Source organism: Perca flavescens, chromosome 21 (assembly GCF_004354835.1).
Source record: "Perca flavescens isolate YP-PL-M2 chromosome 21, PFLA_1.0, whole genome shotgun sequence".
Classification (NCBI taxonomy): domain Eukaryota; kingdom Metazoa; phylum Chordata; class Actinopteri; order Perciformes; family Percidae; genus Perca; species Perca flavescens.
In genome coordinates, this window is record NC_041351.1 from 2,358,566 (window position 1) to 2,385,396 (window position 26,831).

General features: G+C 41.9%; 1 protein-coding gene and 1 long non-coding RNA gene across 4 annotated transcripts in view; one reads left to right on the forward strand and one right to left on the reverse strand.

The window, feature by feature from the left end:
* Positions 1-90: 90 nt before the first annotated feature.
* Positions 91-26,831, reverse strand: a1cf (apobec1 complementation factor). Of its 2 annotated transcripts, none has more exons than XM_028568459.1 (12): positions 26,730-26,831; positions 22,923-23,057; positions 20,364-20,494; positions 19,121-19,359; positions 12,807-12,971; positions 11,091-11,188; positions 10,803-10,940; positions 6,566-6,710; positions 3,916-4,127; positions 3,034-3,170; positions 2,321-2,475; positions 91-455 (listed from the first exon to the last, which is right to left on the reverse strand). In XM_028568459.1, exons 1-12 carry the CDS (start codon positions 26,829-26,831, stop codon positions 301-303), a joined length of 1,812 nt encoding a protein of 603 aa, XP_028424260.1. In that variant the 3' UTR covers positions 91-300. The 2 variants fall into 2 exon arrangements, with proteins under 2 accessions (XP_028424260.1, XP_028424258.1); XM_028568457.1 differs by having other exon boundaries at positions 3,916-4,151.
* The window catches only part of LOC114548477 (uncharacterized), a 62,788-nt gene continuing 42,537 nt past the window's right edge, over positions 6,581-26,831 (forward strand). Inside the window, exons 1-3 of one of the 2 annotated variants that reach the window (XR_003691366.1) lie at positions 6,581-6,725; positions 12,804-12,987; positions 14,462-14,542. This is a non-coding gene — a long non-coding RNA (uncharacterized LOC114548477). Of the gene's footprint in view, positions 6,726-12,803; positions 12,988-14,461; positions 14,543-26,831 lie in introns of those variants that run through there. The other variant, XR_003691365.1, reaches the window with a different exon arrangement.

The following is a 26,831-nucleotide window of genomic DNA, read 5'->3' on the forward strand; positions in this document are numbered from 1 at the left end:
CTGCATCAATCGTGTTTAGATAAAGCGCGTTATATGACGCTAAAGGAGACTTTTAGCGTCAATAACTATGACAAAGGCACCTGACCAAGCGCCCGTATTTTACGAGATGGGAGTGAGAACCTGTTGAACTGAATTAATAGAAATAGTTCATCAACGATCGAGTTCATTCATTCTTACTTTCTTTTACCGATCAGAAACTGAAGACTTTTCAAACAGATTTAAAAATTGCAGTGTGAAAGAAAAGCAGTTTGGTGTGAATGCATCTTTAACTGATCTTTAACCTTATTGTAAACCTCTCTTCTAGAAAACGCCATAGCCGTCGCTGTGGCGTGTCGCCACAGCGAAGGCGGGGTATCCCTCGTAGGTGGTGTAGGCGGTCAGGTCCTGACCCAGAGATACAGCCTGTTTCAGCTGGGAGGCGACTGCAGACGCCACCGGGCTCGCCAGAGTGTAACCTAGAGAGAGACGAGACAAATACTCACAGCCTTCATCAATGACTCCTTTACTTCACAGTAAGCTGTTATGTTTGGACTTATATACAGTATGTTAGTTAGGTAGTTAGTTAGTTAGTCAATGATTAGTGATTTTGTGTGTGATTTCTTTTTTTATTTTTATTTTTTATATTTAAAAAAAATAAAAGTAAATTGTATTTCAATGACTTCTGCAGAAAATTATTTGCATATTAAATGTTGTTTTTGGCCACTATGGGGCAGAAGAACTCCACAACAAGCTAATACATCCAACAAGTATGAAACCAAACCATACGACTATGTCAATTGTTTGTTCCCCACAATACGACCCACAGGAGTGTTTCATAAGTTAGCGCCCCCTAGTGGCGGCAGGAAATATGACCTCATATCTAAACCAGAGACGGTAATGGTCGTGGTTTCAAACACGTGCTTAACGTTGTGAAACGGTCCCAGTTTGGTTTAGCCTGTCAAGGCAGACCCACATCCAGATGTTGGGTCTGGGAAATCCCCATTGGTCAGGGCCCAATCCAAGGGGCGGAATAAACGGTTGTCTTTCAAATTCTCTCTCACCAATAGGATAGCGCTCCAACCAATCAGAGCAACGCTAGTTGGTAGATTAAACTTTAAACTCCGAACACATCTTCTTTTTTTAAGAATGACTTCAGAGCCGTTATTTGTTCTTTTCTCAAAGAAAAGCTGAACTCCAAGTCTTCCAGAAGACCTCTGTTCACCAGCAGCAGCAGCCCTAAGCCCCGCCCACCGACTCTATACACGATGTGATTGGCCTGACTACAGTTTGGTTTTTCCAGCTCACAAGCCAACGGAGAGTGCCTAGACCCCCCCTAGCTGCAAAATCATTTTGCTGCCACTAGAGTGGCTAAGTATGGTTAGGTTTAGACACCAAAACTACTGTGTTGAGTTGATGAAAAGATGGAGGTTTGGGTTCAAATCAGACGTTACTTCACTTCCTGAAGGTTACCACATGACGCAGAACGTAGTTTTTATCAAAGACGTTCTACTTCCCGGATTGCTCCGGTGTCGCAGGAAATTCTGTTGGATGCATGTATTTTTGCCGATGTCCGTCCCCTTCCTCTGTCTCTGTGTTGGCGTTCTAACCTCCGGTGGATTTGTGAGGACTATGGTTAACTGCTCCTCAGATCTCTGCAGGGCAAATCCAGACAGCTAGCTAGACTATCTGTCCAATCAGAGTTTTTTGTTGCATGACTAAAACTACTTTTGAACGTACCCATGTTCCACCAAAACAAGTTCCTTCCTGAGACTATGTAGCAGAAGCACCGTGGCTCCGTCCGGAGCTTAGCCCCGCCCAATACGATTGTGATTGGTTTAAAGAAATGCCAATAAACCAGAGCATGTTTTTCTCCCACCACGGAATGCTGTGTGGATTGGCCAGACCCTCCTCCTAAGCGTTATGGAGGAAGGTCTGGACATGAAACGCAGAACGAGACGTAGCTCCGCTTGTTCCGTAAAGTAAAAAAAAAATCTGTTTTCTTTTCAGACGTGACATGAACCTCTGTCTCCTGGGTGAAAGTCCTGTCTTTGTTTGACCCAACCTCCCTGCCCCCCAACCTGCCTCCTTACCACGACACTTGTCGCTCGTATACTTCCTCGCTTTACTTTCTGCTTTGCTCCCGTCAGAACTACTACGGCCTCTAGAGGGCACTGCCACTACAAACATAAATATAGGTCAGAATGGTGCTGGAACAAACGACTTATGTGAGCACTTTAAAGGAAGGACAGTGTCCCTTCTGCATGCAGTGTGAGCATCAGCTGAGTCTGTTAGGTTTGTTAGGTGAAGAGTTAATTGACTTTGGGTACGGACCTTCACATACCTGGGAAGGCTACCGAGGCCACAGCGGCAGCACTGGCACAGCCGGCATCACCAGCGCCCTCTGTCTGTAGGCCGAGCGTCTGCAGAGTGTGCTCTGCTGCATGGACTTTAGCTTCTTCTACAGACGCACACAGCTTAGAAGGTGTGAAGGGATGGCTGTATAGATAGAAAAGAAGTTGAATAATATGACCATCTTTTGTGTGAAGTTCATATAAATGAATTGTGGGATGTAAGTGTCCCCATAAACTGCTGCTTGAACTTAACTTTGTTCAACTGTTCTGCATTAAACTTAATATCTGTAAAACAAAGTATTCAGTGAGTGGTGAAACTAACTCGACGGATTCTCATGAACAGGTTTATATGATTTCTTACAAAAACGTATGCAGAACAATTATAGCTTAAGAAGATTACGGAGACCACCGGCTGGTCACATGAGAGTTAAGTTTAGCGGTCTTTACAGTTAAATTTAACCGAGGTAACCGTGAGCCGGGTACAGCATTTAAGATGTGAGGAGAGGACACTAGGAAAGGAATCGAGGATGGACAGACTAAGAAATGAGAAGAGGGGCTAGCAGGACAAGAACTTGTAGTAGGAGTAGTTGCAATAGCATAGTATTGGTAGACATAAGTGGTAGTTGTATTAGTTTAGCAGCCGTAGATACTTCTGAAGTATTCGAGTAGTAGCAGTTTAGAGCTGAAGTACTAGTATTCTTACACGTTGGGGTACTGTGTAGCCAAAGCTGGGATAGTGATCTTGTAGAGAAAGAGTTGTCTCTGGTCCGGACTGATGGCAGAGTGGAGCTGATAGACGGGCTGACCCCAGTTATTCTTCTGACACAACTCCTCCAGAACCTGACAGACAGACGTAGAAACACATTCATGATGTTCATCATTTCAGTCTGTTTGGTTTCGAGTGTTCATTCTTTTGGATTTCAGGGGTAAATTCAAAATACCTGGATTGGTTAAGCTCTGCAGCCAACAAATCCCATATCAAATCTTCATCAAAGTCAACGAAACAACCGCAAAATGTAGTATCTGCTGATAAGTACTCATGACAAGGAAGACAAGTCCTCTCTCAAATAATCAAAGTCGTGTTAAAGTAATAACTTGTGTCATTGATGACTTGAGAAGGACGAGTGCTCGGGATAAGCCTGCTGCCACTGTTACACTAGATTCTGTGACCTGCAGACAACATTTTACCTCTAGCTAATGTTAAGAGCATCCAGCAGAACAGTGTCTTTTACAATTGTGGCCTTTGGGGAAAATCCTTTTCTGGGCTGCAGGGAGATTTCCTGCTTCCAAGATCTCAGTGAATACTTTGGTGAGTACAGTGTTATTATGGATTGGAATAGGGGACAAAACTGTAAAAGTGAGACCAAAGTTGTATTCAGCCGATATCCGTATCAGTTTGTATTTCAATGACTTCTGCAGAAAATTATTTGCTTGAAATGTTGTTTTTGGCCACTAGGGGGAGGAGGACTCCACAACAAGCTAATACATCCAACAAGTACGAAACCAAACCATACCAGAGACCTAAGTTGTAATCAGCCGGTATAATCCTTCGAAGTTGTTCTGGTTCTCGTGTGTTTTCAGTTACCTGCGGTGCAGGTTTGATGGCGGCGGCCTTCAGGCTCATGGCGCCAGGGTTCATTGGGGTCAGCTCCATGCCTGGCAGGAGGTCGTACAGCTTCTCCTCCGCCTGCTTGTCCCCCTTCAGGCCATAGGAGGCGCCGGCTCCACCCATGGCTCCGACCCCGGCGGCGTAGGCCAGGTATCCCCGCCCACCCAGCCCCCGCACCCCGGCAGCCCCTACAGGTACAGTCATGTAAATTTCTACAGGAGACCGAAAAGGCAGTGAAATCAATCAAATCACCGGGAAATCAACCGGGAAGAAGAATCACACAGTCATACAATTATTCAATCAGAGTGAACAGGTACAAAGGTAACTGAACTCCACCTATCCATCTATCTGCCGGTTTCTCCCAATGATTCATTTTCCAGGTTATAAATTTGAAGTTTTTTTGGCTTATTCTGATTCAATATTTCATCAACAATAAAGTTTCACTTTTGATTCAGTGCACCATATTTGATTAAATTAACAATATTCAGGAATACAAATCATTTTGAGAAAACATTCTTTATGTTTGGGAGACCTTGATTCGATGCAGTTCAGTTGGACTTTAACCGCTGTGTTGTCCTCGAGTCAAATTTGACCCATTTTCAAAAAGTTTCTAGGTCAGAAATTTGGGTTTCTTTCAACCAAATTTTAAAACAAAATTATGTGGATTGTTCTATACAACGCTCTTCACACGTTAAATAACTGATCAGTTCACTACTTTCATTGAATTTGGGTGTTGTCTTAGTACTTGTACTCTGCACAATGACAAAGTTTAATCTAATCATCTAATCTAATGAAAAGAAAAATTGATAAAAAAATATCAAAAACATCGGAAAAAATGACAAATACTTGGAAAAAAGTGACAAAAACTTGAAAAAAAGTGACAAAAACTTGGAAAAAGTGACAAGAAACTTGGAAAAAAGTGACAAAAAATTGGAAAAAAGTGACAAAATATTTAGGGTAAAGCTTAAATAAAACGTAAAAAAAATGCAAAAAAGGGACAAAAGTGTCAAAAAACGTTGGAATTTGTTTTACATTTTGACCCAGAAAAACGAAAAAAAAAGTTGCATCATGTTCGATGGGGAAGACAACACAAGGGTTAATTTCATCTAACTGGAGAGAGTGGGCTTTGGCTTTCAGACAGAAGCAGAACAATCAGTTCACCAACAGAAATCTATTTGATCATGTAGAAACGTCCACGCTCTCCTGTGAAAACCCTCGAACACCAACTGTTACTTTTCAACTGGAAATTGAATATCATTTAACATTTTGGAGATTTTGAGTTTTCAACTGACAGCAGCCGTTTTCTTTAAAATCTTAAACTCAATCATGTTTAATGATAAAGAACATTTGCAATGGGAGCTCAGACTCACACAAGAGATTAGATTTTGTTTTTGCATCAAATCAAAAGATTGTTTTTCTTTCAATAGAAATGAGTCGTGAAACGCTAAGAAGATTCCTTCGCTAGCAATAACATTTATAATCTCAGACCTAGAATTAGTTTTATATATTAGAGCAAAGAAAAAGCACCCAGACAAGATGCTTTACTTACAGAAACCGCACTTTGTGTGTGTCTGTGTGTGTGTGCATGTACGCGTGTGTGTGTCTGTCTGCGCGTGTGTGTCAAGTGTGCGTGTGGCAGTGTTTGTATGCCAGTGTGTGTGCATGTGTGCCGGTGTGGATGTGGCAGTATGTGTGTGCATATGTGCATGCACATGCGTGTGTGTCTGTGTGTACTTGTGTGTGTTTGTGTGTGTGTGTGTGTGTGTGTGTGTGTGTGTGTGTGTGTGTGTGTGTGTGTGTGTGTGTGTGTGTGTGTGTGTGTGTGTGTGTGTGTGTGTGCAAATGCGCGTGTGTCAGTGGGACTATCCTAAAATATGTTTAATGTTGCCCAACTAGTCCAACTGAGGACCTTTTCTCATTGGCTCACAGAGCTGAAGGTTGGACCCCTGTTATTGATTTTAAACTTATTATTCTGGGTGCTTTTCTGAAACCCTTGAAGCATTAATTCATTTCAGTTTGTAAATGTGAGCTCCCGTTGTAACATGATCTCTAACATGCCAGAGCAGATTCAGTTTCTTCTAGGGCTGAACGATTCATCATTTTCAAATCAAAATCGAGGTTCGAAGACTGCTATTAATGGATTGTGAAATATTTTACTGAATGTTTCATGTAACTTTTGGTTCAACCTGTTTTATTCCTCTTTTCATTATTATATTTACAGTTTTTTCATAAGATAAATGCTGGAATAATGTTTCAGATTGTTTATAGAAATGTATTATTTTCAGTGGATTTTTCATTTATTTGTTATTACTTTAAGATAACGGTAGAAGGTGCAATATGTAGATTAGGGATTGACCAATACTGGTTTTTAAAGGCCGATCGGATACTGATTATTAGTAGTTAATGAAACTAATAACCGATATTTGGAACCGATTTGCATCTACATCTCTGAAACATATTGAATACTGAACTTTAGCCAAACTTTCTGGAGAAAAAAAATCGCAAAAAGAATCCTAATTGCAATATCTGGCATAAAAATCCCAATTTGATTTTCTCTCCCAAATCGTTCAGCCCTAGTTTCTTCTGTTTCAGATTTAGGAGGTAAGCAAAGTGCGCTCGTCCTCACCTCTGACCGACGGTGTCCTGATCAGACCTCGACCTCCAATGTGAGCTTTGGCCGTCGGGAAGCGGAACTGACCTGGTATGGCAGCGTAGGCCTGGGGGGCGTAAAACACGGGCGGACCGAGGTACGCCGCTGAGGGATCGTACACCTGGAGGAGAACGAGGTGAGAAAGCTGTTATACCCTTTTGATATTAATCATTTCTTAAAGCTAAAACATTTGGGACATAAGCAGTGCCACATGGAATCTGCAGATACAGAATCCTGCAGACATTTTTGTAGATTTTAAGCCCAGTTCAGACCAAAGATTCCCGACGAGACGAAAACGTTTTAGAACATCGCAGAAAAAAGTTGCAGTGGTCTGAACGGGCCCGTCTCAGCAGACGTCTCCTGTTTCTACAGCCAATAGAGAGGTCAGCTGGTGGAGTCTCCAGAGGCTGGTTTTACAACGTGACAGACGTCTCTTGTTTCAACAGCCAGTAGAGAAGTCATCTTGTAAAATGAGCGACAATAAAATTATCCATAATCCATTTGTTTACAAATTTTGTTACAAATGGAGGCTCAACAAGCGCCTGAAAGCATGTAGTGACTGAAAAGAGGGAGCGCAGCCGTGCATCAGGGAAATAAAACGTGTTTCCCCCGATTCATCACTAGAAATCTAACTATAGCAAGCAGCTCACTATCGCTAACGTTATCCACATTCATATGTATTCATACAAATGAGATATTCAGCTCCAAAAGCCTGGAAGTTGGAAGTAAGAACGAAAGTACAAAGAGACATTGCTATGGAGATGACACACCGTCTAGCGTCTCATTGGTGTAAACTGGCAGGTTTCAGAACGCTGCCGACCGACACCTTGCCAGTAGGTGTAAGTTTCTACTCGTTTCTTCAATCTTTGGTCTGAAATGGGCTTTAAATGAATTAAAATAAAACTCACACACACCTCCAAGACAAGCAGAAAACCTCTAAATTCTGCTGATTTTCTCTGTGGATTATTGCTGAAAACTTTTAAAAAAACCAACAATTCTGCAGATTTTTTGGGGTTTGGACATGAGTCCGATAAATGCTGTCATTTAGTGGCATCATCAGGCCGAAGTTTTGAATTATCCGGTGAAATATATACTCGATGGATCAGACATTAATGTTCCCCAGAGGATGAATCCTCCCTACTCTGGTGATTCTCTGATCCAACAGCAACCTGCAAGCTGCAAAAAATAATGTGCAATATGGAAGCTGATGTGAAATAGATCAATGCAATGACAGAAAGTATGCATGTCTGTAGATGTACGTTCATACTAATTAAATGCAATGACTGTGTCTGTATGACTGTGTGTGTTTATGTATGCAGCTAATGCTGCTATATGTTTCTATTTATTCTTTTTTAAGTAACACTAGCACTTATTTTATATTTTTATAGACTCAATGAATGATGCACTGACTGGAGAGCACTTTAAATTTCCTTGTACCTGTTACAATGACAACAAAGACCTATTCTATTCTATTCTATTCTATTCCAACCGGAAGTCAACAAACAAAACAAAATATGTACAAAATATCGACATATGGATGTTTCCCATAAACATAAACATAAATATATACTGATCTGATTACAGCAAAGACAACGTCGGCAGTATTGACGGCAAAATAGGCTCCAGAATATTTTCCTTCTGTATTGACAGGTGCAATATTTGAAAATCGATGATTATTTATTATTAATTTTTTGTTTTTTAAATGACATTTATATATCTGAATTTATGTCAAAACCTTGACACTTTCAAACATCAAAATGTCATTTATTAAATGTATTTGTGTCAAAATGACATATAAACATCTTTTCCTATTCCTATTTCCTATAAAATTGAAATTTTGGCTCCTTAACAATTATGTCTGCCAACATTAAAAGCCGAGCCTATTGCGCTTTGTTATATATTTTATATATTGTAGTTTTTTTATCTTGTTTTTTGTGTGTTTTGATATTGTAACAGGTACTGTGTACCTTAAGTATTTTACAGTGTTGTTTATATTGTAGTTATCAAATTTGCCATAGACTTGTTAAAGTTTCTTCATGTTTGTATTTTAATGCTTCTTTTACATCTTGGCCAGGGGACTACAGATGAAAAATAGCCTCTGGCTTTTTTAACCATGTTTGTTCATATGTTTTATGAAATTGCACTGTCCCCTTCTAAATAAACCAATAAATCAAATCAAATTAAATTCTATGTTGCCTGGAAACGCTTCCAACACGCTGGCGTGTCACGTGACAACTAGGCGTCGGTCCTATTTCTAGCATGCATGTGTTTTCTGAGACTGAGAGTCATGCAGGCAGTGTGAACACTCCCGCCACGTAGCCAGTGTGTAAGAGGCCTTACATCAGTTCCCTTCCTCTGCCATGTAGTGGTTTATATATCCACTAGATGGAGCTGTTTACCAAAGAGACATTACATGTACATCCATCTATAAAGCATCATATCTACTAGACTGCTTTCTTCCTGGCCTTTAACTTTCACACTGCAGCTGCTCAGCTGATGTTACAACATACGCAAAAAACTCTTAAATGAGCCATGAAACATCCTAAAAAAAAATTCTAAAAGAACACATACATCTCAATATTTTAATAAACAATTCAATATACGTATGTTTGATATGTTGAATCCTGATCTTTATTTTTTACAAAATCCCCCTGAAACTTTAAAAAAGAGAAAAGATTCACAGTTCCCTCTAGATTAGGGGTCTCCAACAAGTAGCTCTCGAGCTACCGGTATCTCGCAAGCAGGTTTCCGGTAGCTCGCCAATAGGTTGACAAATTGAGACCCAAAATGACCATGATATTAAAAGTGAGGCAGCTAACTTTGTGGGCCATAGAATTGTTAAGTGGTCATGTTTTCTTGGACCCTGATGGGAATATTTTCAGTAATGTAGCTATCTTTGTGGGCTAAAAGTATAAAATAGGCATGGACCTTGACATGAAGTGAAGATATTTCATAAGCTTTGGGTATTGCAATTTCATATATGTACAAACAGTAGCTTCATTCAGCTTATGTGTGTCATGTAAATAAATGTAAGCGATGTGATGCAAGTAGATCTTGGCCACTTTAGTTTTTTTTAAAGTAGCCCTTAGATAAATAAAGGTTGGAGATCCCTGCTGTAGATGCACCTTATTTCCCTGTCTTAATGAGAACACTCTTCAGATCTTCCCCTTCCTGTACGTCACTTAAGCTACATCCACACTACTATGTTTTAATGTTAAGCAGCCTTTTGAGACAAAAAACACCCGTCCACACAAGAGTTTTAGCCCCAGTAGCAGAACTAATCTGCGTCCATATTAACACATCTGACGTGCGTCCTCGTTTCCAAAGGTCTCCGTTTGTGCCCAACCAGACTACAAAACAACCCCAGAGTTTTCAAACCAAAACGGGGGCAGCAGTGACTCCAAATGTCTCAGTTTTAGGGGCTCGGAAATGCCGCAGTCGTGTGGACCCAAGGCCTAAATGTAGCTAAAGATATTGTTTTTTAAACGCAGTAATGTAGATGTAGCCTAAATTATTCCCTTACATCTCTGTTGATGTTTCCTCCAACTGAACCAGGGATGCACCAAATCCAGGATTCAGATTCAGCTGAATGTTGGGCTTTTCGACTGAGTTTGATTTTTGCCAAACCTTTAGAATTTTTTTTTTTTCCAGCGAACCGAACCCTACGCTTGTAATGACGGCGCAGTTTACTACGGGAAGCTGTTTACGTAGGTGGAACGTTCAATGCAGCAGGCTGTGAGGAGGTGGACATGGAACTGTTGAGCAGAACAAGTTGCTGTTTGGCAGTACTTTCAGTCAAAAGAAGGCCATTCAAGTCCAGCTACATGTTCAATTTGCAATGCCAATTTGTCTCATGGTGGCGAGGACCCTAAACTATACACAACATGGCTGCTGTTACAACATCTGGTCTGAAACATCTGGAAGAATACGAGTTGTGCACGAAGGAATCTCCAGACAGCAGCCAGAATGCAGCAACTTCAGGTACAGCAAAGGAAGGACAGTCCCTGTTTACTTCATTCATGAGTTTACTGGGTTCATGGACTGAGGATGGGAGGAGGAGTCAGCACAAATCTCAACCAGTGGATTCGGTATTCGCCTGAACCCCAAAAATCTGGATTTGGTGCATCTCTAACCTGAACAAACCCTGCTGTGATATTTTGGGACGAGGTAGTCCACCTACAGGACTCACATGAACCCGGTGTTGGGATTGTACCTGTCCCAGAGTGTAGGCGGCGTAGTCGGTCTGCAGCAGAGATCCTCCGCGTCCTCCGGTCCCTCTGGTGTATCGGACGTAACTGTCCTTGTCCACCGGCTTGGCCAGAGTCACCTCGATAGGAGAGCCGTCCACCACCTGGAGGGAGCAGGAAGTCTGTCTTTGTGCAATACTCACAAGCCATCAGTGGTGGAAGAAGTATTCAGATCCTTTAACGTCAGTAAAAGTACTAAGAAACTCCACTACAAGTAAAAGTCCTGCAACGTGTGAACTCTTGTAGCTGCTGACCTTTCCGTTGAGGGCGTTCATGGCGTTGATGGCGTCTTCTCTCTGAGTGAAATGGACGAAGGCGTAGTCTCTGATCTTTTTCACTCGCTCCACTGCACCTAAAACAACAAACTCTTTTGTAAAAATCCAGTTTTGATCTTAAATCTCGTCGGCCTGCAACTTAAAAAATAATTTTCATTTTTTAATTCAACACTTTTGTCACTTTTTTTTGAAGTTTCTGTCAATATTTTTCTGCCATGGGTTAAAAAAACGTCAAAACTTTTTTTTAAAGCTTTTCCCATGTTTTTGTCACTTTTCCTGGCGTTTTTGAAGATTTTCCCTAAATTTTTGTCCCTTTTTTGGTGCTTTTTTTTTGACATTTTCAGCAAAAACAAAGGGAAAAGACTTAACTGTAACAGTACAGATGAGTCTCTTTTTAATTACCTTCAAGTTTCTTTACTTAACATCCTAAAGGCTGTTTCATGCCTGGTCTCACGCGAGTTTGTGAAATGGTCACATGGTTATTGTGATTTATTGATTTGTGTACAGGTCACGATTTTCGAACGTGACCATTTCACGAACTACAGCGGGGAAATGAAACCCCACAACGGGACGGTGACAACAACTGGCACCGGGACACAATACGCGGTCTCTGGGGGACGCAACAAAGGGGAAATGAAACGCCACATGCCGGCCACAACAACGGGACGGTTGTGGTTAGGAAAAGAAGAACGGGGAAAGGAACCATCACACGCAGGACATGCCCACAACAACGCAATCCCCGGTCTTGCGGGTGAAAGTCCTGTGTTGTTTGACCCATCCACCCCCCCCGACCAAACTCCCTGCATGGATTTTCGGCTTCTCAATACTACTCGCTACCGTAATGGTTCTGTGATCACAAAATGTGCTTCCCCCTTAAATTAAATTTGTGCTCACCACATTAAAATAACGACATGAATGTATTCAGTACACAAATCGATAGATTCAATAATTTTCAAAAATGTCACCGCCACAACGCTAGGGGGTGATAAGTCTGAGGTTATTTCCGAGGTGTCTGCCAGCCAGTTTATGTTATGTTAGCAAGCTAACTTTAGCACAAATGCCCACAAAGTACTACTTTCTGGCGAATCACAGTCACACAGGACCAGCTGACCAATCACAGTCACACAGGACCAGCTGACCAATCACAGTCACACAGGACCAGCTGACCAATCACAGTCACACAGGACCAGTTGACCTATCACAGTCACACAGGACCAGCTGACCAATCAGGACCAGTGACCAATCACACAGGACCAGCTGACCAATCACAGTCACACAGGACCAGCTGACCAATCACAGTCACACAGGACCAGCTGACCTATCACAGTCACACAGGACCAGCTGACCAATCACAGTCCTTGTGGTCTGGGGGTACGCCGTCGATTCGACACAGAAGCATAAAACAGCCTTAAGTCATCAAATCTCTTCACTCCTAGTTGCTGCGTTCATTTGATTGTTCCTTTCCTCTGTCCCTTTTTCACAGACTATATGTTCTTTATTTTTCACTTTATGTTATGTCTTGTTGAATATTAGTAGGGAACCTAACATGCCAACCCCCCTCAGGGTTTTCTGGGTTTGTCCTTTTTTATTTCATGTGTCTTAAAAGGTATCATTACAGCTAAATAAATCAAATCGGGGACACTCCAACATCTGAGCTCTGAGAGCTGACAGCTGGATTGTGTTGTGTCACAGTACCTGGTCTGAGGCTGTTGAACTCCTTCTCGATGGTCTCCTCGGTTGTCTGAAGCATCAGGTTCCTGACGTACAGTATCTTGACAGAGGCCATGGTATCCTCGTCCACCTCAACCTCTGGCTCCGCCCAGTCCACGGCGATGGCATGACCCCACAGCTGAATACGACCTGATGGAGGCGACAGGTAGGTTTCATTGTTAGGGCGCTATTTTAACGATGTAAGCGCACGGCGTGAAGCGCCTTGAGCGGGTGTGTTTAGGGCGTGTCCAAATCCACTTTTGCTAGTTTGACGGCGGTTGTCATTAGTGTCTTCATTAATCAGAGGTGTGTTTTGGGCCTAACATGCAATCAACCAATCAGAGATCATCTCCCATTCCCGTTAAAAGCCAGGCGCGTTTGGACCTTGGAGCATTGCTGTTATGATGGAGGATTTACACCCTGATATATTTATTAGTAATCTTCTGCATGTGTGTGTGCTGCTGTGTGTCCCTGTGTGTGTAACAAGCATAGTGTGCACGCTCTGTTAAAATAACAATGAAATGCTGCGTTATTGACTTTAGACCAGGTTTTTGTTGGTCAATGGAGCAATCACTTCCTGCTGTCTCAAGATAGTAATACGCCCAGAATGCACCTGAACACACCTCCCTGTAAGACCAGCACGCCCAGAATGCACCTGAACACACCTCCCTGTAAGACCAGCACGCCCAGAATGCACCTGAACACACCTCCCTGTAAGACCAGCACACCCAGAATGCACCTGAACACACCTCCCTGTAAGACCAGCACGCCCAGAATGCACCTGAACACACCTCCCTGTAAGACCAGCACACCCAGAATGCACCTGAACACACCTCCCTGTAAGACCAGCACGCCCAGAATGCACCTGAACACACCTCCCTGTAAGACCAGAATGCAGCTTAACACACCTCCCTGTAAGACCAGCACGCCCAGAATGCACCTGAACACACCTCCCTGTAAGACCAGAATGCACCTGAACACACCTCCCTGTAAGACCAACACGCCCATGGGCGCAAAGATGGGCGCAGTTGCATTTACTGTTTAAACAACGTGGGTGCTGGACGGGAAAATGCAAGATAGGATCCCTAATGTCTTTGTTATATATATATATATATATATTGGATTTGTCTTCAAGTTACACTGGAAATAATAAGAAACTTCTGTGCACATATTAGCTCACAGTACACCTTATGAATCAAAGTTTTGGGGCAACAGTCACTGGGTGTCATTGGGCATAAATCTATCTGTGAAAATTGTTGCACATATATGTTGCCATTTTGTCAATAAGAAAAACTAAACAAAAAAACAAACATCAGTATGTCAGTAGTCTGGATCAACGGAAGTACATTTCCGGGATAACTGGCTGACATTCAACACTGGATGCACCTCCCCCTCCGCTCTCTGTGTGTTGCCGTTCTCAAACTCTGTTCTCTTCTGTAAAACAACAACAAACTTGGACCTAGTGAGCTACATGCTGGCAGGCTTAGAAGAATATTTGGATCGTGCAACAAGGCAGGCCTGCTTGGTTCTCTATTTAGCAGAGGCACCATGGCTCCGTCCGGAGCTTACCGCTGCCCAAGAAGATTGTGATTGGTTTAAAGAAATGCCAGTAAACCAGAGCACGTTTTTCTCCCATCCAGGAATGCTGTGAGGACTAGCCAGACATTCCTCCACAGAGCTGTGGACACACTTTAGAGGAGGCGAGAAGGCGACAAAAAGGCAGCGTGAAACCTGTTATATACACTCTGAAAATATCAAGTTATGAAGAAGATGTAGACGGTGCAACAAGTCAGGTCTGCTTGGTTTTTTCAGGGAATGATTGTAAATATTTATAAAGAATATTTATAATATCTATAACTGGGAGGTTTTATAAAGAATATGTTTAGGTCATTTCCTCTCTAACTGGGAGGTTTTATAAAGAATATGTTTAGGTCATTTCCTCTCTAACTGGGAGGTTTTGGGACTGATTGGTGGGATTGCTGTGTACGAAGTACACACGGAGATATACTGGTAAGAGCCAATGAGGTTTAACCATGTATCAGCTCATTTATATAGCTCATGTTACTGTATTGTGTCAACAGTTAACTTAAAATTGTATGTGGCGTTTTCTTTTGCGGGGTGCAAATATTCCACCAGAACCAGTTCCTTCCTGAGACTATTTAGCAGAGCCACCATCGCTGCATCTGGAGCTTAGCGCCACCCAAGACCATTGTGATTGGTTTAAACAAATGCAAACAACCTAGAGTGTTTTTTTTCTCCTATCCCAGAATGCATCTGTGGTGTAGCCAGACCTTTCTGTACTCCCCAGCGCTGTGATGCTGACTCCAACCTAACTTTTCTCAAATAAAATAAGTATCGTCCATCAAGACAATAAGAACAGTTGGCTAACCCATGAACGTGTTGGATGGCCTTCTCTATCAACACAGAGACTTCAACACTGGCATATCTTCATAGACAAGGCTATTTTAGGTCTCCTTCCATCCTACCTTCTGACCTATATCAGTGTAAATAGTAACAGGACATACAATCAGTCTGTTCCAAAGGTTAGAACTGAACTGGGGGAAAAGGCATTTAAGGTTGCTGCTCCCTCTACCTGGAACAAGTTACAGAAATCTATGAAACTTAACGAGCTGCTCTCATTGGTCGCTTTTAAGAGGATGTCGATTGACTTGGAGGCGGCTGCATCAGGCTGCAGATGTTTTGCCCGATGTGTTTAGGATTGTGGTTGTGGATTTTCTGATTCAGATGTTTTATGATTGTAGTGTTTTTGTGTATTGTGTGTGTGTGTGTGTGTGTGTGTGTGTGTGTGTGTGTGGCTAGTGCCGTAGAAAGCCGTGCAGATTTTGACCAGTTCATCAGGATCTCACTCAGAACACCATGTATGGATTTATTTTTCAAAGTTTGTATGAAGCACCAGAGACACAAAATAACACCCCAAATCCGTTTTTTTCATAATATGGGCACTTTAAAAGGACAATTCCTGCACAAAATGAACCTAGGGGTTAATAACATGTGTGTACCGAGTTGACCGTTCTCTGGGACATGTTTTCATGCTAATCTAATGCGTCTCTAGCTTGAAACAAGCTACTGCAAACCGGTGATGAGCTTGTGACACCAGAAGTCAGGGCAGAGGGTAAATCTATATTTCTACACCACTAACAAGGCTCAAAATATCACCAGACTTCCACAGTAGCATAATGAGGGTCCATACATGTAAACACAAGCATTGTTAATGTTTACATGCGGCGCCATCTTGGAAAACTGTCATGACCAGTCAAATCACTATGTGAGTGTGTGAGCTATGTTACTGGTTAGTGGTTGCACGGCGTTCGTGGTTCGACTGGTCATGACTGTTTTCCAAGATGGCGTCCGCCTGTAGACACGAACGCTACTGTCTTTATAATCTATCTTTTTAATAAACTGTCTGTACACTTACAAAGTTCTCAATGCTGGTGTTTGCATGTAGGGACCTCATAATGCTACCATGGAAGCGTGGTGCTATTTTGAGCCTTGTTAGTGGTGTAGAAATAGTTTTACCATCATCCCTGAAAGCTAGCGTTAGCAGCTAACCACCAGTTTTGCGGTAGCTTGTTTCAAGCTAGAGACTCATTCGATTAGCATGAAACAGATCCCATAGAACGGTCGACTCGGTACACATATGTTATTAACAGCTAGGTTCATTTTGTGCTGGGAGTCTTCTTTAAAACTAATCACAAAAACAGAAGTGTCCTTGATGTGCCAACAGGAGCAGTTTGCATCTTTCAAGTTTCTAAATTAAATGATGTTCATATGTCTCTTTGTAGCTTTGCTTATTTAAAGCTAATGTACTTGCCTGTACGACTTGTTGTCTGGAGTTTGAACCTTCACAGTTGAAAGCACTTAATTGTAAGTCGCTTTGGATAAAAGCGTCAGCTAAATGACATGTCATGTCATGTAATAATGTAATGTTCAAGTGAACTGAAGCAAATGGTTTCCTGCAGATGTAAAAGTTCTGCTAACGAGTTATTTCAAAGCTGCCAACATTACCCCCTTTTTAGGGCCAAATACCTCGTAAAACTAAACAACAATAAATTAAAAGTCTAAATCAAAGTCTACCTTTGACTGACTGTAAGACAGCGTTATCAGCCAATTCTAGCCTGTGTCCCTGGGTCAGCGTCCAATGGGAGAAGAGCTCTGATAAGTGAGAGGATGAGATAAACTCTATATGATGGGAATTATCAGAGCTATCAGAAATAACCGTAAATACATTTAAACCTGGTGTTTCCTGCTAGTGTCTGTGTTCAGTCGAGACGTTTTACTGCGTGGGTTGGGAAACATTTCATGAACGTATTATCTGATAAAGAGGTCCACCTTGAAGCTCCAGTGATAAGATAGAAAAACAGTTTTACTGGTTCCACACACAAAGATGGATTGCTTAACGCTTGTGTGTTAACCTTCCATGTCAAATTAAGTGCCCATATTATGAAAAAATCACTTTTTCTGGGATTTGGGGTGTTATTTTGTGTCTCTGGTGCTTCCACACACATACAAACTTTGAAAAAACCCATCCATGGTGTTCTGAGTGAGATACGGTTTCTGAATGTGTCCTGCCTTCAGTCTCCTGGTGAGCTGGTCAAAATCTGCACGGCTTTCTACATCACTAGCCGAAACCAGTGGGCTAAACCACGCTAGCGCTAGCATGCTAGCAGTTTGCCCCTTCGTTCTCAATGGCAAAACACTGCTACAACACACACTAGTTCACCATAATCTACAAAAGAACTACTTCCATGTCCCTGTTCTGCAGGTATTCCACGCTAAGTTGAAGGTGCGCCCTCATTTAGAAGAAGTCTCCCGGCTAATCCTGCCTTGTACGGGCCAAAGTTGGAGAAACGGCTAGCTAGCTCATGTAGTCTTACCTATCTACTGAGCATGTAGTCCTTACCTAGCTACTGAGCATGTAGTCCTTACCTAGCTACTGAGCATGTAGTCTTACCTAGCTACTGAGCATGTAGTCCTTACCTACCTACTGAGCATGTGCGACTGACAACAAAGATGTTACAGCAGTGAGATTTCTCACTCTGTAGCTAAAACAGAGACCTGAACACAGGGTGAAAAGAGGAGCTGCAGCAATGTGCAGTACAACAAAAATATGGTGATTTTTGATTATTAAACCATGTAAACCTATTCTGGTACAACCTCAAATTACAATTATAAACCTGAAAATGAGCATAATATAGATGCTTAAACATGTTTTCGTAGCATTTTTCAACGTTTTCTGCATTTTTTCCCCCACTACCACCAGTATACACTTACACCAACTTGTTACCACTATTTTTAAACTCATTTGGGGATTTTATAGTCAATAAACCTCATGTATCCTTTATGAAATTGTATCTAATTTTAGAGTTAGAAAAATACAAAAGGTATACATTATTATGACTGATAGTTTATAATCAAAGTTTAGTCAAAAATTGATTAAAACACCCAAAAGTCAATGACAGTATTCAGTCCTTCCAGAAAAATGTGGCGCTTTTTTTGTGATTGTTGCGGGCAAAAATCATTGATTATGCGGCACGTTTTCTTAAAAAATGCAATGGAATATGTGGGATATTTATGTATTTTTATGCGATGAAATTGCAGGAACTTTAATTATTCCTTCATCGGTTTGTCCACCGCTTTGGTCCAGACTGAAACATTTCAACAACTATTGTATGGATTATAATAAAATGTGGTTAATCTTTTATCTTCCTCTTTACTTTGGTGGTCCTCTGGTCATCAGGTCAACATTTCAATGGGTCCCATACTTTAGTTGAAGGTGCAGTAGATAAGCCTTATAAAACTAACTTTCTGTCATATTTGCTGAAACTGACCCTGTGTTCCAGTAGAACTACATGAGGCAAGTCATTAAAAAAATCCATCCTTCCCTTTTCAGATGCACCAATCAGGGCCGGGGGGGTGTCTAACTGTTCAGATGCACCAATCAGGGCCAGGGGGCGTATCTAACTGTTCAGATGCACCAATCAGGGCCAGGGCCCTGATTGCTGCATGTCAATCACTGCTCATGCACACGCATTCATTCTCCCTTGTGGGGGGAGGGGCTTAGGAGATTGTTTTGGGCTTTAGCAGAAAGGCGGGGAGGGACTGAGAAGTTGTTGATGTTCAAATTTTTGGGCTAAATCCTGGATCTTCACAATCCTACCTACAGCACCGTTCATGATTATCAGCTCTCAGAGCATACTTGTATGTGCCAAGAAGGAGAGTGATGTCATCTGTGTTAAAACATGACTTACATTTGCCATGAATATTTAACGTATATCTACCTGGCAGCAGTTTGCGGCGGGCCATGGCGGCCGCTCGGTGGCTCTCGTACTCGACGAAGGCGAAGCCTCGGTTCTTGGATTTGTCGGCGGCGCTCGGGTACACGATGACGTCCACGACGCCGTCAGTGACCTTCCTCATCTCGGTAAGGATCTCCTCGCGCTTCTTGGTTTTGGGAATCCCGCCAACAAACAGACGGCAGTTGTCGACGCTGGCACAAACTCCGAGGAGGCGACCGTTCCTGCAGGACGGAAGAAAAGCTCACAGTCGGCCAACACTTCGTACGAACGAGTTCTTCTCTAGCATAAGTTTTCTTAGGCCCAAGGTGTTCAGACTGGTTGGATGGCAATAGACCTTTTTGACATGTCATAGTAGGAAAAGCACAGGTGTATTCAGACCCATTAATGACTGCTGCATTCCACTTAGGAGAGACCATGGTATTAAACCATTAATGATGGCTGCATTCCACTTAGGAGGGACCATGGTATTAAACCATTAATGATGGCTGCATTCCACTTAGGAGAGACCCTGGTATTAAACCATTAATGATGGCTGCATTCCACTTAGGAGAGACCATGGTATTAAACCATTAATGATGGCTGCATTCCACTAAGGAGAGGTCCTGGTATTAAACCATTAATGATGGCTGCATTCCACTTAGGAGAGGCCTTGGTATTAAACCATTAATGATGGCTGCATTCCACTTAGGAGAGGCCTTGGTATTGTGCATACTGACTCATTGAAATACGTACAGCTGGGAGGAGGCCTCGGGGAAGACCCAGGACTAGGTGGAGGGATTATATCTCCAATCTGGCCTGGGAACGCCTCAGGATTCCCCCAGTTGGAGCTGGTTAATGTTGCTCGGGAAAGGAAAGTTTGGGGTCCCCTGCTGGAGCTGCTCCCCCCACGACCTGACCCCAGATAAGCGGACGAAGATGGATGGATGGATGGACTGACTGAAATATCTTACTGGGACACTTGATGGAACTGAGCCATCGTTAAGGTTATCAATTTCAGCTGTGCTTTTCCTACTATGACAAGTCAACATGCTGCTGTGAAAAAGGTCAATTTGTTCAATAGTTGACAACTAATTAGGGATGCCCCGATTGATCGACTGCCGATAATCGGTGATCAACAATTGGTATCGGCAGCTAAAAACGTGATCGGGCATCTCAACGCTAAACAATTAAGCGATGAATCTTTGCAGCTCTGTGTTTGTTGCGTTGTTGTTGACTCGACCCTGACCTGATCTCGTAGTTGTTGAGCTGCTTCATGGCTGCTTTGGCCTCCAGTTTGTTGCCGAAGGTAACGAAGGCGTAACCTCTGTTGTTCCCGTTAAAGTCCATCATCATCCTCACCTCGTAGATCTTACCGAACTGGAGAAAGAAACGCAGATTCACACTGTAAGAACCAAAACCGTAGAAAATCCACTACCTTTTTTCGTTAAGTTTACGGATATTCCTGTTAATCCCAAAATGGAAAGTTGTATAGATTTCCAGAATATCCTCTGTACCTTTTAAACGGACATTTCTGTTCATACAAAAAATACGGGAAAATCAACTGTGAAATTTTTTTACAGAAAATTCCTTTATATTAAAGTGTAACTCTCGCCAAAATGCAACCTAGGGTCTTTTTGTGAATGTACCCGAGTCTAACTTTTGTTTGAAAGCATATTTAGGACGGAATCAACACTTTTAAGATTTCCCGTATTCTAAAAGACCCTAGGTTCCATTTTGGCGAGAGTTAGGCTTTAACACAGTATATTAGCACAGACTTTTAGAAGTTTCTGTAGAATCAAAATGCGATGACTGATAAAATGGTGTTGCTTCTGCCTCCAAGGCAGCCGAAAGTTGTCAGAGCACAGATAAAGGCCCCACAATGCAATTTGAACTGTGAATCACACTCTATTGTACCCTGGAAACCCAGAGTTCTCGCGAGAGCACAATTGTAATTTGCTCAACAAGTCACTCTGGCATTCAGTTATGATGCTCATTAACTATGCCGTTGTAGCCAAGCTGCACCAATCACATCGGTGTATCTGATATAGGTGGCTAAAGGGGCGAGCTAAACAGATGATGACAGCGCTGCGACGTCAAAGTCTTTAAAAAACATTGCAAGATGGCTACGGATGAACACCAGTTGTTTGAAACGGCTTAAGACGCTACAATGAACGAGTTAGACTTGGCTTTTTATCTAAAAGAGGAACAGAAGATGGGGCTTGAATCAGTCCTTTACAAGAAGGACGTCTTTGCTGTTTTGCCGACCGGATACGGCAAGAGTTTAATCTACCAGTTAGCTCCTCTGGTAGTTAAGAGTCTAATCTACCAGTTAGCTCCTCTGGTAGCTAAGAGTTTAATCTACCAGTTAGCTCCTCTGGTAGCTAAGAGTTTAATCTACTAGTTAGCTCCTCTGGTAGCTAAGAGTTTAATCTACCAGTTAGCTCCTCTGGTAGCTAAGAGTTTAATCTACCAGTTAGCTCCTCTGGTAGCTAAGAGATTAATCTACCAGTTAGCTCCTCTGGTAGCTAAGAGATTAATCTACCAGTTAGCTCCTCTGGTAGCTAAGAGTTTAATCTACCAGTTAGCTCCGCTGGTAGCTACGAGATTAATCTACCAGTTAGCTCCTCTGGTAGCTAAGAGATTAATCTACCAGTTAGCTCCTCTGGTAGCTAAGAGTTTAATCTACCAGTTAGCTCCTCTGGAAGCTAAGAGATTAATCTACCAGTTAGCTCCTCTGGAAGCTAAGAGATTAATCAACCAGTTAGCTCTTCTGGTAGCTGAGAGTTTAATCTACCAGTTAGCTCCTCTGGTAGCTAAACATATGGGGCTCTGGATGCGTCACCCAATGTATTGTTGCGATTGGTCGTAGTGTTATCAAATTGCGTGCAGTGAGATTTTCAAATGCATGCTTGGTGCCGCCCCTCGAGTTGGGCCATTTTCATTACTCAGAGCCAGACCCTTAATCTTTCGGATTTGGATTTCCAGGCTAGATCTATTGACAATCTCTGTTAAAATATAGGCTACAGTCAAACAACTGTTGATACACAGACATTTCTAAGAGTGTAAGTTACCCTACGTGGTATTTGTCTTTGATTGGTTCATTCATACAGTACATAAACAAACCTATTAAGCATTAATAAGAATTAACAATAAATACAGAAAGAAATATATAACACATAGCTCAGGGGTGTAAAATTCATTTTCCCAGTGGCTACACTGGAAAAAGAGAATCCCACCAAGGGAGCAGACATGGAGAGTTTGACGTGATTTTGTTACTGCATGTCTCTTTTTTTGTACATTTTGGTAGCTTTTTCCCTCATTTTTGTTGTTTTTTTCCAACGTTTTTGTGGCATTCTCAGACATTTGTCACCTTTTTGTAAATTTGTTGCTTTTTCCAACATTTTTGTTGACATGAAGCCCTACAAAAGTCATTAAGAGTTCCTTAGCCATCGTAGAATTTAGCAAATCAAGCAAAAAAGCAAAACATTATTTTTAACAAAAACTTGTTTCACCACCTGAACATGAAAACTCTTCTTCTGCTTCTGGGGGAATTTCGGAGTCTCAGAGTCGGCAAATCTGCCAAATTCTGCAGTTTAAAAAACACTTTCCTGTGTTTTTGGTTTGGCGCACAACTAGGCGGGCCAGAATTTATTGGGAACCCAAATTGATATACGGGCCAGATCTAAATCTGCAAGGGGCCAGGTTTGGCCCGCGGGTCTTGAGTTTGACACGTGTGACATAGCTGATTGTAGTAGTTGAGAACATGCTAACTTCTGAATAACAGATATTAGATATTTTATAACACCTTCTCACACAGTGGAACCAGTTCGTCTTCAAACAGATCTCTCGGTAGTTTCCCCACAAAGATCTCGCTGCCTCGCTCTGGTGGCGGACCGTCCCAGTTTGGCGGTGGGCCTCCGTACCGCCGCTGGCCGTTCTCCTGAAACACAAACCCCCAAAAATATATATAGTACAAAACAAAGTAATGATTAAAACGGCATGCACCAAAGTCCTTTTTAAGGTGTCGAAAGCATTGGAAAAAGCACCAAAAAGCGTTAGAAAAAGGGTTCAAAAAAGCATCAGAAAAACAGCCAAATTGTCAAAAAGAAATCTGTAAAACGTTAAAGAAAAGGGCAAAAAATGTTGAAAAAGATTAGAAAACAATCATCGGAAAAAACGTTGGGAAACGCCAAAAGTTCGAAATAAAGTGTCAAATTTTGTAAAAAGCATTTTTAGGTAAACAACAGTACTTACATTTTTAATAATGAATAAAAGTCTTGGATACTGTAGCAGTAGCTGTTGTTATAGCAACAAAAGATGCTCTCAGCTGCTTTTTGGGAACCAACGTCTTCTTTTTTAACTAGACAAGCGCCCGAGTCAACTTTTGTGTGTGTGTGTGTGTGTGTGTGTGTGTGTGTGTGTGTGTGTGTGTGTGTGTGTGTGTGTGTGTGTGTGTGTGTGTGTGTGTGTGTGTGTGTGTGTGTGTGTGTGTGTGTGTGTGTGTGTGTGTGTGTGTGTGTGTGTGTGTGTGTGTGTGTGTGTGTGTGTGTGTGTGTGTGTGTGCGCGCGCGCGCAGGAGGCGTATGCACAGATAGTCCTGCAGTCATAGCAACCAAATATCAGACAAAAATGTCGGAAAAAGCGCAATATAAATTAAAATCTTTAAAAGTATCAAAAAAACTATTGTTTTGGGCCAAAGTGGCGAAAAACATATTCATAAAAGCTTGTGAAAAAGCTTAACATTTTTTAAAAGTATATAAAAAAAAAACTGTCAAAAAGAAACGTTTTGAAAGTATCGAAAACATGGTAAGAAAAGCTAGAAAAAAATGTTAGGAAAAACGTTGAAAGTGTCAGAAAGAGGTTTATCAGGTAAAGTGTTTTTACCTGTATCCTGTGTGTTACATTAGTTACCTGTATCCTGTGTGTTACATTAGTTACCTGTATCCCGTGTGTTACATTAGTTACCTGTATCCCGTGTGTTACATTAGTTACCTGTATCCCGTGTGTTACATTGGTTACCTGTATCCCGTGTGTTGCATTAGTTACCTGTATCCCGTGTGTTACATTAGTTACCTGTATCCTGTGTTACATTAGTTACCTGTATCCCGTGTGTTACATTATATCCCGTGTGTTACATTAGTTACCTGTATCCCGTGTGTTACATTAGTTACCTGTATCCCGTGTGTTGCATTAGTTACCTGTATCCCGTGTGTTACATTAGTTACCTGTATCCTGTGTGTTACATTAGTTACCTGTATCCTGTGTGTTACATTAGTTACCTGTATCCTGTGTGTTACATTAGTTACCTGTATCCTGTGTTACATTAGTTACCTGTATCCTGTGTTACATTAGTTACCTGTATCCTGTGTGTTAATTAGTTACCTGTATCCTGTGTGTTAATTAGTTACCTGTATCCCGTGTGTTACATTAGTTACCTGTATCCCGTGTGTTACATTAGTTACCTGTATCCTGTGTGTTACATTAGTTACCTGTATCCCGTGTGTTACATTAGTTACCTGTATCCCGTGTTACATTAGTTACCTGTATCCCGTGTTACATTAGTTACCTTTATCCTGTGTGTTACATTAGTTACCTGTATCCCGTGTTACATTAGTTACCTTTATCCTGTGTGTTACATTAGTTACCTGTATCCCGTGTGTTGCATTAGTTACCTGTATCCCGTGTGTTGCATTAGTTACCTGTATCCCGTGTGTTGCATTAGTTACCTGTATCCTGTGTGTTACATTAGTTACCTGTATCCTGTGTTACATTAGTTACCTTTATCCTGTGTGTTACATTAGTTACCTGTATCCCGTGTGTTGCATTAGTTACCTGTATCCCGTGTGTTGCATTAGTTACCTGTATCCCGTGTGTTGCATTAGTTACCTGTATCCTGTGTGTTACATTAGTTACCTGTATCCCGTGTTACATTAGTTACCTTTATCCTGTGTGTTACATTAGTTACCTGTATCCCGTGTGTTACATTGGTTACCTGTATCCCGTGTGTTGCATTAGTTACCTGTATCCCGTGTGTTACATTAGTTACCTGTATCCCGTGTGTTACATTAGTTACCTGTATCCCGTGTGTTGCATTAGTTACCTGTATCCCGTGTGTTGCATTAGTTACCTGTATCCCGTGTGTTGCATTAGTTACCTGTATCCCGTGTGTTACATTGGTTACCTGTATCCCGTGTGTTACATTAGTTACCTGTATCCCGTGTGTTACATTAGTTACCTGTATCCCGTGTGTTGCATTAGTTACCTGTATCCCGTGTGTTGCATTAGTTACCTGTATCCCGTGTGTTACATTAGTTACCTGTATCCCGTGTGTTACATTAGTTACCTGTATCCCGTGTGTTACATTAGTTACCTGTATCCCGTGTGTTACATAAGTTACCTGTATCCCGTGTGTTACATTAGTTACCTGTATCCCGTGTGTTGCATTAGTTACCTGTATCCCGTGTGTTGCATTAGTTACCTGTATCCCGTGTGTTACATTAGTTACCTGTATCCCGTGTGTTACATTAGTTACCTGTATCCCGTGTGTTGCATTAGTTACCTGTATCCCGTGTGTTACATTAGTTACCTGTATCCCGTGTGTTACATTAGTTACCTGTATCCCGTGTGTTGCATAAGTTACCTGTATCCCGTGTGTTGCATAAGTTACCTGTATCCCGTGTGTTGCATAAGTTACCTGTATCCCGTGTGTTGCATTAGTTACCTGTATCCCGTGTGTTGCATAAGTTACCTGTATCCCGTGTGTTGCATAAGTTACCTGTATCCCGTGTGTTACATAAGTTACCTGTATCCCGTGTGTTGCATAAGTTACCTGTCTCCCGTGTGTTGCATAAGTTACCTGTATCCCGTGTGTTACATTAGTTACCTGTATCCCGTGTGTTACATTAGTTACCTGTATCCCGTGTGTTGCATAAGTTACCTGTATCCCGTGTGTTGCATAAGTTACCTGTATCCCGTGTGTTGCATAAGTTACCTGTATCCCGTGTGTTGCATTAGTTACCTGTATCCCGTGTGTTGCATAAGTTACCTGTATCCCGTGTGTTGCATAAGTTACCTGTATCCCGTGTGTTGCATAAGTTACCTGTATCCCGTGTGTTGCATAAGTTACCTGTATCCCGTGTGTTGCATAAGTTACCTGTATCCCGTGTGTTACAGTAGTTACCTGTATCCCGTGTGTTACAGTAGTTACCTGTATCCCGTGTGTTACAGTAGTTACCTGTATCCTGTGTGTTGCATTAGTTACCTGTATCCCGTGTGTTGCATTAGTTACCTGTATCCCGTGTGTTGCATAAGTTACCTGTATCCCGTGTGTTACAGTAGTTACCTGTATCCCGTGTGTTACATTAGTTACCTGTATCCCGTGTGTTACATTAGTTACCTGTATCCCGTGTGTTGCATTAGTTACCTGTATCCTGTGTGTTGCATTAGTTACCTGTATCCTGTGTGTTACATTAGTTACCTGTATCCCGTGTGTTGCATTAGTTACCTGTATCCTGTGTGTTACATTAGTTACCTGTATCCTGTGTGTTACATTAGTTACCTGTATCCCGTGTGTTGCATTAGTTACCTGTATCCTGTGTGTTGCATTAGTTACCTGCTGGAGTTGGTATCCCGTGCGTTGCATTAGCTCTCGCAGCGCCGCCTCCTTCTGCGTCCCGGCCAGTCCGTCCCCGCTTGCTTTCTGATTGGATTCCAT